The 12177-nt window shown below is 37.5% G+C and overlaps 1 protein-coding gene across 3 annotated transcripts in view; it reads right to left on the bottom strand.

The window, feature by feature from the left end:
* Window positions 1-12177, bottom strand: part of LOC144636540 (glia maturation factor gamma-like) — a 41352-nt gene that overhangs the window by 18079 nt on the left and 11096 nt on the right. Inside the window, exons 1-3 of one of the 3 annotated variants that reach the window (XM_078495773.1) lie at window positions 7464-7615; window positions 5657-5753; window positions 4627-4676 (exon numbers count right to left, since the gene is read on the bottom strand). In XM_078495773.1, the coding sequence (XP_078351899.1) occupies window positions 4627-4676; window positions 5657-5753; window positions 7464-7466 (150 nt within the window). In that variant the 5' untranslated portion in view covers window positions 7467-7615. Of the gene's footprint in view, window positions 1-4626; window positions 4677-5656; window positions 5754-7463; window positions 7616-11313; window positions 11328-12177 lie in introns of those variants that run through there. The other 2 variants (XM_078495774.1, XM_078495775.1) reach the window with 2 other exon arrangements.

Below are 12177 nucleotides of genomic sequence, written 5' to 3'. Positions count from 1 at the left end.
TTTGACCGAATAAAGCGTGTCGCTATTATACTGAATCCCATTCACGCAGTTCTCTCTCGGACTTCTCGACTTAAATTTGCATACTAGTTTTGTTGACAACGCGCCGTGTTTATCATCTTGTCATCTAATAAAAGAAAACGTTCGTTGTCAATGAGTTGCCTGTTTATTTCTAAGGAAATAACTTCAGTTAATACGCCATACTTTTCTTTTTCCATTTTCCGACTGAAAATTATGAATTTTGATCGCTAATGTTTTGAGTAAATCAGACTTTGCTGCGATTATCGAAGTTGTTGATTTCATTTCAATTAGGTTTCGTCTCCATCTGAAATCCGTGAAAAACAAACCCAAACCACCGGCCGGCTAGTTCACTAGTAGTTGTGGAAAGCAATTAAATATTTTCCTTGTGTATTTAAAATGAAAAGAAGTTATTTAAACATAAACTCCGAATCGAAGAATACCAATTAATCTGTTCTATTTTCGACGAACGCGGGTGACACGGCAGTGGCCATGAATGACAAATTCGCGCCGTTTGTCACCGTGAAGTCGATTTCGCTTCGTTCTAGTTTCGTTGCGAATTTTAGCAACGTAAAATCCGAAGAATAAATCGTTCTTTTTCCAGTTTTTTTCCGAAGACTATAAAGTAATTTTTCGCTGTGGGAAAAGCTCTTTTGAAATAAAATAACACATCGACGAAACGCTCATGTCTTGCAGGTGAAGTGCCGTCGAATGGCTTCGCATCGATCTCGAGTTCGTGTCGAACTGTTTAAAATTATCGGTCGTTTAATGAAAAGATAAGTCGCGGACTCGCTGAAATGATGGTTTCTGGTTTAATCAATTAACAAAACTGCTTTTTGGCCCGAAAACATAATTAATTTAGACGTTTTAGCCCTTGAGATTTTCTAGCGTAATGGCGGCTGAATATAGAAAATTTATTTCAATAAACTTTGTTACCTTTACGCTTGTTATCCTGGGAACATAGCCACGTACGTATATTATCCTTACAATTCAACGTTTATTATCCGTAAGTTGCGCGCTCTTCAGAAAAATACACTGGAGACACTGGATAATACGAAAAATAAGCTGACATTTCACGATTTTTACGTATAATATACGTTACATACCGTACCATACGTTTATTAATTTGGTGTCCGGAATTATTTTGACAGTCCGGATTTTTTCTGACACCTGTTCTTAATCTATTGGTCAGAAGCACTAGTAAGAGCGATGTAGTAAAATAGTCAGTTGGCACTTTTTAAAAGGTGACTGCATCTGATGACTGTTTCTGGGATTTTGACGACTGAGTACATAATTTATGGATGAGCACTTACACTGTAACACAGTACTTCTAAACATAGGTTTTACTGGTACTGTTTTCTGTTATCAGTGTAAAACTTAAAGGAAAAGTATCATGAGCATCACCTTGAAAAGTCAAAAGTCATTTAAGAAATATTTACATCAATAGAAACCTAAAAAAAATGGTCTAGCTTTGTTAAAAATGACTATATCAGTCCCCACTAAAGTTGCAAAAGAGATATTATCATGAGTTAAATTCAGGCATGAGAATTCAACCAATAATTGAAAATGTCTTGCAGACGTTTTCAAACTCTGCCCATATGTCTTGGATAAATCGTTAAAAAGTAATTACACTTTGCTCTCCTTTGAATGATTCACTTAATATCTTCACCTTGGTGTTCTAGGTGCATTTTGTGAATGAGCAAAGCTATTTAGTCATAGTTTTGCCTTCGTTATAGCCACAAATGCATCAAAATCACCATGATACTGCCCCATTAAACCCTGTCAGATAAGTTTGACAACTCTACTTTTATACATTTCTTTACAGTACTATCAGATATTAACTTAATATATAGATTTAGGCAAGCCTAAAAGCGGAGCTTACCTTTAATTTCTTTAATTTTTTGCTGGAGTTACAATGTTTTCATTTTGATAAATATGCGGTTAAAGCTTTAATGTACACGCTGGCCCATAGGTGCAAGACAAATATAAATCCATCATATAAAAAAATCTCGAGGCAGAACAACTCATGGTCTAACAATTAATTAAGAGTTTATTCTCTCCTTTCTAAAGAATAGAAAATAATTTTACGATCCTCTTATCGTTTTGCTTTAATACAAGTCATGGCCTAAAAATTAATTAAGAGTTTATTGTCTGCTTTCTAAGAATAGAAAATAGCAGGCATATTCCCGTCTTTCTTTTCTTTCCTGTATTTGTCTTAACATCGGCGTACTGAAAAGGGTTGCTCAGTCACGTACGCAAATTTAAAACTTATCTTTTATTTCTTACCGTGTGAAAAATTTAAACAAATTTAAACGTACACTAAATCATTTCTATTCAGTGTAGTTATTTAGTGTCAAAGTGGACTACACTAAAGCAAACTACTTTAACAAATATGAGTCAGTTTATATTTTCACCTCGCGCTCGAGCTAGATGGGGTAAACATGTTTTTCAGAGCAAGTTTAGTTTAAATAAATTTATTTTGTTCGAGCTTTTTGTTTTGTCGTCGTTTAGCACTTCGAAAAACGTCACTTATACTGTATGAATTTCTTCCGCCGAGAAAATGTAAGGCTGAAAGTCGGAATAGACTCACAGCAATAAGAAATAAACTCTCACGGCAAGGGATTAGAATTCAACTTTATTGACGGCCAAAGAAAATCAACTTACGGCAATAGATAATCGGTAAATCCATAGCAAATGAAACCAACTCAGGGGAACAAAAAAAATGAACTGACAAGTCATGTAAGCGTAAGCTTACATGTACTACAAGTCACAGTTAAGCGACTTAAAGGGGCAAAGTATATTGCTTAAGTTAAGGAAAGATCTAAACTTTACGGACACTGAATCTATCGAAACTGCGCTTAGAAAGTAAGCTTAAGTTTATAAACATCATGAAATTTTCTGTCATAAAATCAGGTTCAGCAATTCAGTACAGGTTGTTACCTTGCATCAGGTTCCTGTACATATCTTTCTTCAGCGGACTTGATCCATGCAGTGTTTAGCTTCGTTTTTTAATACACAATCATTGCTAAAGTTGTTGTATTCTTGATGTTGATGACCGAAGATTCATCCGTAAACAACCGAAACTAGCAAACTGGACGTGCACAAGGAATATCATTCGCAATTATTCCGGGTCTCATCGTACACCTCTTTCGTTATCTACAATTTCACGGAATATAGGTGACTTTTGAGGACATCGTGCGAGAAATATTACGGTAAGAAAGTTCTCTGTCATTCTTTTTTTCATTCAGCCTACAAAGTTAACACCGCGCACACATTTTCCCGCGTTTTCATAACATTACTTCGTTTAGATCAAACTGAAACGTCCACATCATCCAGTCGATAGAAGATAACGTCAATTGCTCGTTTTAGGGTTACGAAAAATGCGACCAGAGACCAATAAATTGAAATTAACTGTGTAGCAATTGAACGAGAGCCATCGAGCCATATTGTTGTTTTTTTTTTTTTGTGTGTAAAGGCTTCGATACACTCACACAAGAAAAAAGACTAACAAAATAGAACAGTTGGATAATAAACCTCTCAGATATTTTGCTGTGTAGTATCGCTGTGTAATTTTACCCCTTGTGTACATTTTGTCTGGCCTTGCTAGCTTTATTTGCTGTTTGTAATTTCCTTACTTTTCTTGAGCCACAGGCGGCAACCTCGTCCCTAGGCCTAATCCGTGCGTACGGGCGTACGTACGTACGGACGTAGGCGACTCCCAAAATTTCTCGGTTCGATAGGATACCATTTGCCTGCCTATGGATGCTCCGCTCACGCGCCTTCGGCGCGTTGGAGCTCCGCTAATAATAATGCTGAGAATTGGGAGGCACAGTGGCCTAGGAATGGTTAGTACACTGACCTCTGGATCGAACATTCTGCATTCAAGCCCTGGCTGGGGCACTGCGTTGTGTTCTTGAGCACTTAAGATGGTTTCCTCCCAACATTCGAGCAATACAGGCAAAAATAAAGTTACCAAAAAAGGCCTTTAAGCATGGTAACAGTTTAAGTACAGCTAACAAAAACCTGCCAAAAAATTAGCACTCAAGCTGACCCCGCGAGAGAAAAATGGATTTAAAGTTGTCTTTATTTCAGTTAAAACGGACGTCTTTCGCCAGTTCAAAACAAAATGGCGCGCATTTAATACATTCTTTCGAGGTTTGACTTTAATTTTCTCGAGAATGGTTTAGAATTTAATTGCGGGGTCACTAAGACAAATGAATTTTGATGAGATCTTTTAAATAGTATACAAAATGTTGCCGTGCAATGAGTAGATTTTTGGTACTTAATTTTCCAACTCATTGCTCGAACTTTCAGCGGAATCCGTCTTAACTCTCACAGTGCCCCTCTCCACCCAGGTGTATAAATGGGTACCAGTGAATTTAAAGCTGGACTGTAGAGGGGGGGACCCTGCGATGGACAAGCATCCCATCCAGGGGGAGTAGAAATACTCCCAGTCACTTCATACCGGTACAACTGAAATCAGGATAAGCTCTGGCCTGATGGGCCACTAGGCTCGAACACAGATTTTACCTGTGTTGTGATACTAGTGATGTGTTAAGACATCAGGGTAAGGAGAAAAAGAATTTTGATCACTGACATTCATGAACCTACCTCATGTTCCTCATCTAAAATCACAAGCTGTTTCTCAGCATCAATCTTCACTAGATAGGAAGACACAAAATAAAACAATTTGAATAATGATTGTGATTAGCAGAAATTTAGCTGTGTTCTATTGGAAGCTGAGAATATGATTGGTTCTTGCATTGTTTTCTATTCACTGATGCCAGAAACCCATAAGGGTTGAAACGTGTAACTCCCTATGATTCGCATTGTACAAAGCGTTTGAACATTCGTTTCCATTAAGAACCATATTTGGAAATCAGGAGAAAAAATTAACCAATCAAAATTGCAACAATTGGATTAAATTCAGCGCGCGCTAGCTCGCGCTCGATGGCGTATGAACAAGCTTGGTTGAATAAAATTAAATTTGGTCAAATTCTCCAGTTTTATCGTCGTTAAGTAGTCTGAAGAACTTCACTTGGATACACTTAACGAATTTCTTTAGTTCCTGTAAGAAATTTACGGCATTTAGGTTGGAATTTAAGTAACTCACCGAAAAACTGAAAATGTTGTTGCGCGTCCCACTGTACGTGTCAAAGCATTCGTGTACAAACTCTTCGTGTTTCCAAATATGGTACTTGGCAAAACTGAATATTCAAACGCTGTGAACGCCCGTTACATGTTTCAACCCTTATGAGTTTCTGCTGATAGTACATGATCATGTGTGCACTGCTCTTTAATTTTTTCTTGATTTTTGACTTACAATTACATGCTGTGCCTCGTTGATTATTTGCTCATAGAAAACTGAGGCGCATAGTCTAACTGTTAATTAGAAGTAACTTACTAAACACTAGAAACACGTGACCAACTCCTAATTCAGTTAGGGTAAGAAATAATTGAGTAAGAAGTTCTCAAATAAAAATTCAGAATTTTAGGATTCTTTGTCTGAGGGGATATGGAAATTTGATTGTCCTCAGCAGGCTAGGAGAGGGTAGCTACAGATATTAAAATTAATGCTTTCATTATCTATCCTAAGGCAAACACAATGCGTGCTTCACTAGTTCATTTATTTTACACTTACGAACTATAGCAGCTGAAGTTTGAACCTTCCGGAAGCGAAATTTTTTTGCTAGCTCTTTAACCTCAGGGTCAACATCGCAGATTTTTACCTCTCCACTCTTAAAATAATAAACAACAAACACAAGTTAAGTTTCAATTTTAAAGATCTGGCCTTGGTTGTTCAAAGGATAGATAGCACTATCCGCCCGATAACACACTATCCATTGGATAGCAGAGTTTATTTTGTCAGCATTTATCCACTAGTCTAGATAGTGTGTTATCTGGTGGACAGTGTTGGACAACTGGGCCCTGATCCCATCCATATTGCCCCCCCCCCCCCCCGCCCCCTTGCTTAATAGACTAGGTCTCTCGTACCACTAGTCAGCAGGTATTTGTTAACCATAATGCACCTATCAATGTTAAGCCCGAGGGGGTGGGGGTCGAGCTAATCATGGGAATTTGATCGTGAGGTCGGTCCCAAGGGGTTTTGTGGTGTCCCTTGAAAAACCCCCCCCCCCCCAAAAAAAAAAAAAAAAAAACAAAAGACACCGTGTAAATTATTAGAACGCAAGATTCACAAGACGGCATTTACATCAATGCATCAAGGAACATAAACTTTCTTCTTTCTCCATTGGCAAGAATTTTGATGACAGGCATTGTCTGATTTCCAAAGATCTCAACAAGAACATTTTTAATAGCGTGCAAGAAGAGTTTTCAAACAACTGAGTTTGACTGTCCTGTGACTAAAATGTTTTCCACTAAGGGCCTGTTTACATGGAGGGAGGGTGCCCTGGCTAACCGAGTTACCCGGCTAGAAGGCATGAAACATAGCCCGCCTTTACATGCAGAATTCACAGCCCTTTTACCCGAGTTGAGACAGTGCCATTGAAGCGTGTCACAGCATGGGAAAACCATGTAGCTCCAAATGATTGAAGAAAAATATGGCTTTCTACTGAATAATCAAGGCTAGTCGTCTTCAAACCTATTTTACTTTGATGTGCAAGCTCTTTAAAATTTACTGCGCCCATTTTTGGCGGAATTCAATCGAAATTCAACGGTCTTTGGCCAACAAACTGAAATTAAATTTGCTGTTTCGAAAATTTCAAATTAATTAGCTGTTGCTCAAAGAAATACTTTTCAGCCTACAGTCAGATACAACTAATTTGATCCAATTTTGGTCAAATAGCACTGTTTGGGTCCAGAATTATACATTTTATGCCATTAAATTCAAAGTTTAATAATTTGAGAACACGCGCAAAGACTTATCCCGGCAAGCTGGGATAACCCGGGCATAACCGTTTACATGGCAAAAAGCTATCCCGCCTAGAAGGGTGCCCCGGGCAAGTAGACCGAGTGCCCCGGCAAGGCGGGTTTCCCGTCTAGCATGTAAACACTTCAATTCGTTTGCTAAAGAAACGTATGAAAAGTTGGCTCGCCCAGGGTAGCTTGGCCAGCTTGGCCAGCCGGGTAACTCGGTTAGCCGGGGCACCCGCCTTCCATGTAAACAGGCCCTAAGAATCTGAGACTTTTGGACTTCGACAGTCTCTTTTGAACTGAGACTTCTCATTGTTTTAGTACAATTCTCACTGAAGTGCGTCCCATTGAACTATTTCCAATAATTTCCGCATTATAAAAGTATACGCACTAAAATTTTGTAAATATCTTCATACATTTCGAGCATACACGAACATCAAGGCTGATAGTGTACGAACAGCCAAACAGTTTGTGACATTTGCATTAGTTTGCTAGTACAATTCTACTAACAAAAGATAGCAATTAAATGTTTGAATGCAATTTTTTTACGTAGCAAAGTAAATGAGAGCACTCACCATCCTGTCCTCTCTCCGTCCGTCACCTGTAGTGGCTTAGCATCCAGGCAGAAAACGACTGTGGTAAGGACTGGGGAGGAAGATAGGCTCGCATTGCGTGCGTGTTGTCGTGCGTATATACATAAAACCTTTTTCAAAAATACCGTGACTTCTCGAATTATAAGCACCGGGGCGTTTATTTCACATTAATTTTTCCCAAATCGTGGCCAGATATGATCGCTTTTTTGTAATATAACATTTGCTCGTAAACAATAACAAGTTTCTTATGGTGGATTTCCACTGACGCGACACGTGTTTTACGTGCGTGAGAAAATTTAGAGACAATGTATGAACGATTTGCGTACACGTTTACGCAAGTCGTTCATACATTGTCTCTAAATTTTCTCACGCACGTAAACGCACGTATAAAATTACGCGGCAGTGGAAATCCACCATTAAGGTAAACAACTAATGGGAAAAAATATATGAAAACCTATGTATTATCTGTGGGTTGTTAAAAAAAAAAATAAAAAGCGTTTCTTTTTTACGTGCGTTGAACGTACGTAAATGCCCGCCATCCTGAATTATCAAGTTGGTGAATAGAGTGTGTTATTGGCGGCCATATTGGAGGAGTGAAACAATAAATTGTTTTTCCTTTGGGAAAAAAAATCATTAACATTTTTATGCAAATATCTTGTTGTTTGACTCTTCCGATATGGCTGCCATGAAAACACTTTGTACCACACGCTAGTAAAAGATGAGAAGTGCTTCTACATTTCAATGTTTTCCCATGTAAATCGAAGGCGATTTAAAACAAAATGGCTTTCCACATGGTAAGTGGTGTCATGTGACAAAATTTCAAAAGAATGATTGGGTAAGTCGCTGCGTAACCGCAGACAGCCGCGAAAAAAGTTGAACTCAGTTCAACTTTTTTGAAATGACTCGCGATCGCTACGCGCGTATACGTGCGTGAAACGTACGTAAATACTAAGAAAAAAACGTGGCATTGGAAATTGGACAACGTAAATTCGACGCACGTAATCGCGCGCGTAAAATTTCACGTTTACGTACGTTTATGTGCGTCAACAAAAACGCGACAGTGGAAATCCACCTTAAGACGCATGAGCAGCTCCTTTCTTTGTGAACTTGCCAAAACAATTACAACATGGGACCAGTGGAAGAAAATTCTTAAATGTAATTTAATTTTTTAAGATACAGGGCCCCTATGGAGACCAGCCTTAGAGCTGAATGGGCCACCCTGTGTAAATAAAGTTTTACTTTACTTTACTTTAATACACTTTGATGGGTCATCATCATCATTCTGATAGTAATTTTTCTTGGACAATTCTGTCCAAAGGGGGAAGGCGCAATGAGGTTACCTTATTACATGAAATTTTCGCGACACGTTAATTTCGCGAATTTCGCGATTCCAAAAAAATCGCGAAATTAAAGTGACGCGAACAACAAGTGTCGCGAACATAACATGACGCGAAAATTAAGTGACTCACATTATGTCAATAGTCGCTGAAGGAAGGAATTTTCTATGTGCATGGATGTTGTCGTCACCATTGACTCTAGAACAACAACCCATGCACATACAAGTATGACCTACTTGTAGACATTGTGAGAATTGAACTGCTCTGTTGTTGCTTTTGCCGAGGTTTAGTCCCGCCCTTGCGTTTTTGTTAATTTCGACGTTATTGTTCCTTTGAGGAAGTCGTTTTATTTAATTAGGGGCATGTTAAATAATATTGCCAAGGGAATGTAAATTGTGTCTTACTCAAAAACGCGAAATTAAAATTAAAAAAAAAAAATTTCGAAAAATCGCGAAATTTAAGTGTCGCGAAATATGCGCACCTCAAAATCGCGAAATTAACGTGTCGCGAAAAATTTCATGTAATAAGGTAACCCTGTGTGAAGCACCAACCCGTGAAAAAAGGCCAGACCATGACAGCAGGAACTCTGTGCCCTACTCTGTTTTCAAGTGTGGGTCCATTAATGTGCCCAGCTGACCATATACCGGTAACACTGAAGATGCAGGAGATGGGACCTATCATCGGTTTATCATCCTTATCTGAGAAGACAAGAACATCTAACCATTTGCAGATGTCATTGCAAAGGCAGCACGTTCTCCTCAGTTATTTTAAGACCCTGGGTGTTGCTCTGGTCTGGGAGTAGAGCCCGAGACCTCCTGCATAACAGTACGGCGCTCTACCAACTGAGCTAACTGGTCGGGACCAGTCGGCGGACAGTTGGGTCACTTCTGCTACAGTGATGGCATCACTGTTGAACAAGTTGTGGTCATTCATGTGACATAACAAGTTACCATAGCAACAGTATAACCTGTTAAAAACATCATCAAATTGTTTTTTGTTTCAAAACTGGTTAACCTGGGATGGTAACAAAATAACCTAAAAACAATTTGACCAACAAAAGACTACTTTACCACAGCTGCCCCTGTGGTCACTTGTTTGCCTGGCAATATGTTGAAAAAAAAAACATGATGTAACTCTTAAGAATACAAAGGCAGTTTTATTTGCACAAAAAACTATAAACTATTAAAAAAAGAATTACTTCTGTTGTTAAAAACACCTAAATCCATGTTACCAATGGTTATTTGAATGAAGCTGCATCAAAGCTTGCATATCTTGAAAATTTAGCTTATCATTTGTACGTGTAGTTTGAACAACAATCTTACCCCATCATTGTTTACGATTGTTTGGTTTATCGCGATCTAGTTTTCCTTTGCTTTTGTTCTATCGAAGGTGGCTCGTAACAGTTAAGTCAGAATTTTAGACATTCCCGTCTTTGGTGTCATATCACAGCTACACCAATAACGTTTAGAAAAATCTTTTACTGAGTACAAACTCATGCAAGTTCTACAAATGAACAAATTGAGGTCATTGTGACGTCAAAATTTGTTGCCCATAAAAAGTCATGAGGTCAAAGATGCCCTATTTTGGATCTTTTGAGGCTAATTACTCAAAAACTACTGGGTAGAAGTTCTTGTTTTGATATATTTTTATCTAACTGACGAAAAAAATCTGCAGGTAGGATTCTGAGCTACAGTACATTAATTTTTCATAAATTTAAAAGTGGCTCTGAACCCTACCTACAGAATTTTTTAAAAAATTGTTCGATTGTTTATTTTGTCCATTTGATAAAAATATGAAAAACAAAAACTTTCACTGTCTAGTTCCAAGGTTGTTGCCACTGGTAAAGAATTTTGACATCATGACTTGCTTACTTCTTGTCATCTTAATTAAAATTGAAAGCAGCAAAATACACAATCATTAGTTAGGTTTTGAACTTGAAGGTTTGCACATTTTTGAAAGGTGCAGTAAAACATTACTAAAAGACAGTATGACATAGCCCCCTTAATGTGAATTTCAAAACCAAACCAAAGTAATCACTGGTCAATCACAAAGGTAAAAGACAATCCAGTGAGCCAATCAAATGAAAAAGCTCTTCTTTCGTACAGGAACGCTTGCTATGCACACTAGGTTTAATTACTTCTGATTGGCTGAGAAAGCAGTGGAAATTTTTAAACCAATTGCTACATGTCAGCAAGGTAATGCAAAACCAAAGCAAATGTGAATTACTTTCAATGTTTAAGTGAATATCTCTCTAACATGTTAGTGACTGTGTATACAAAAAATCTTTTTAATTGAAATTATGAGAATGCTTACAAATGTATAGGCAACAAAATTATTTCACTTAAAAAATTGCAGTTTACCGGTATTAACATCTCCTCTAAAATGATTTATTGCCTGTTTAAATTTGAGATCCATCTGTGTTAAATATAGTAAGTTAACGAAAGATTCCTTGGAGTTTCTCAATTAGCCATTCTTCAGTCATTTCTTCTGCAGACCTTAACTCAAAAACCTGAAGGGTAAAAAACAATTAAACAATAATGAGGATTCAAAATTGACAATACTGAATACTAAAGATTATTAAAAACTAGCAATAGTATTGCAGTTCCTGTGTTTTGATTGGTTGACAGCCAATGAATGGTACATGTATATGAGCTCATATACCATTGACCACAAATATGGTAGCTGATACGCGCCAACTAAAACAGCTTGGGAGCTCAAATATTGCAATTCATGGGTGTCTTTAATAAAACAATTATTCCACTCGCACTTGTTGGATATGAGATCATTATACAATATAGCCAACTCATATCCAACGTGCGCTCATGGAATAATTGTTAATTATAACACTAGATAGCAAGGAAGCACTATGCAGTAAAAGGTGAGCTAATACAATATACAAAGTTAAAAGTCAATAAAATACTACAAAATTACAACAACAACAAATTAATTTTAATATTACATCATCAGATTCTTGTTCTGCACTTAATTTTTTCTATTGATATTGATATGTTGTTATTGTTAGAACCCTTTTAGTCAAACTTCTTTATTTAAGAAGGATTACACACTTAGCTAAACAATGCATCTAAATCACAAGCAAAAAGTTTATTTCAAAACTGAACTCTTTCACCAATTTCAAGTATATTTTCATAATTTTGTGGCAAACTAGACAAATCAAAAGCCTTTTTAGTCTCAAGCACAAAAACTTTCACAAGTCCCACGTCATCTACGAAGGAGAATGTTCATGCGGAGAAAACTATGAGGTGAAACAATGTGAAATCTTGAAGTACGAATAACTGAACATTCGAACATCTGCCACACCTCGGAACCAGCACGTCACCTTTTGGAAAACCCAAGTCACT

The sequence above is a fragment of the Oculina patagonica genome, chromosome 13 (assembly GCF_052425735.1).
Source record: "Oculina patagonica isolate OP01 chromosome 13, crgOcupat, whole genome shotgun sequence".
In the NCBI taxonomy this organism is placed as follows: Eukaryota; Metazoa; Cnidaria; class Anthozoa; order Scleractinia; family Oculinidae; genus Oculina; species Oculina patagonica.
Note: the sequence above shows the minus strand (reverse complement) of the source record. Positions and strands in the feature narration are given on the sequence as shown.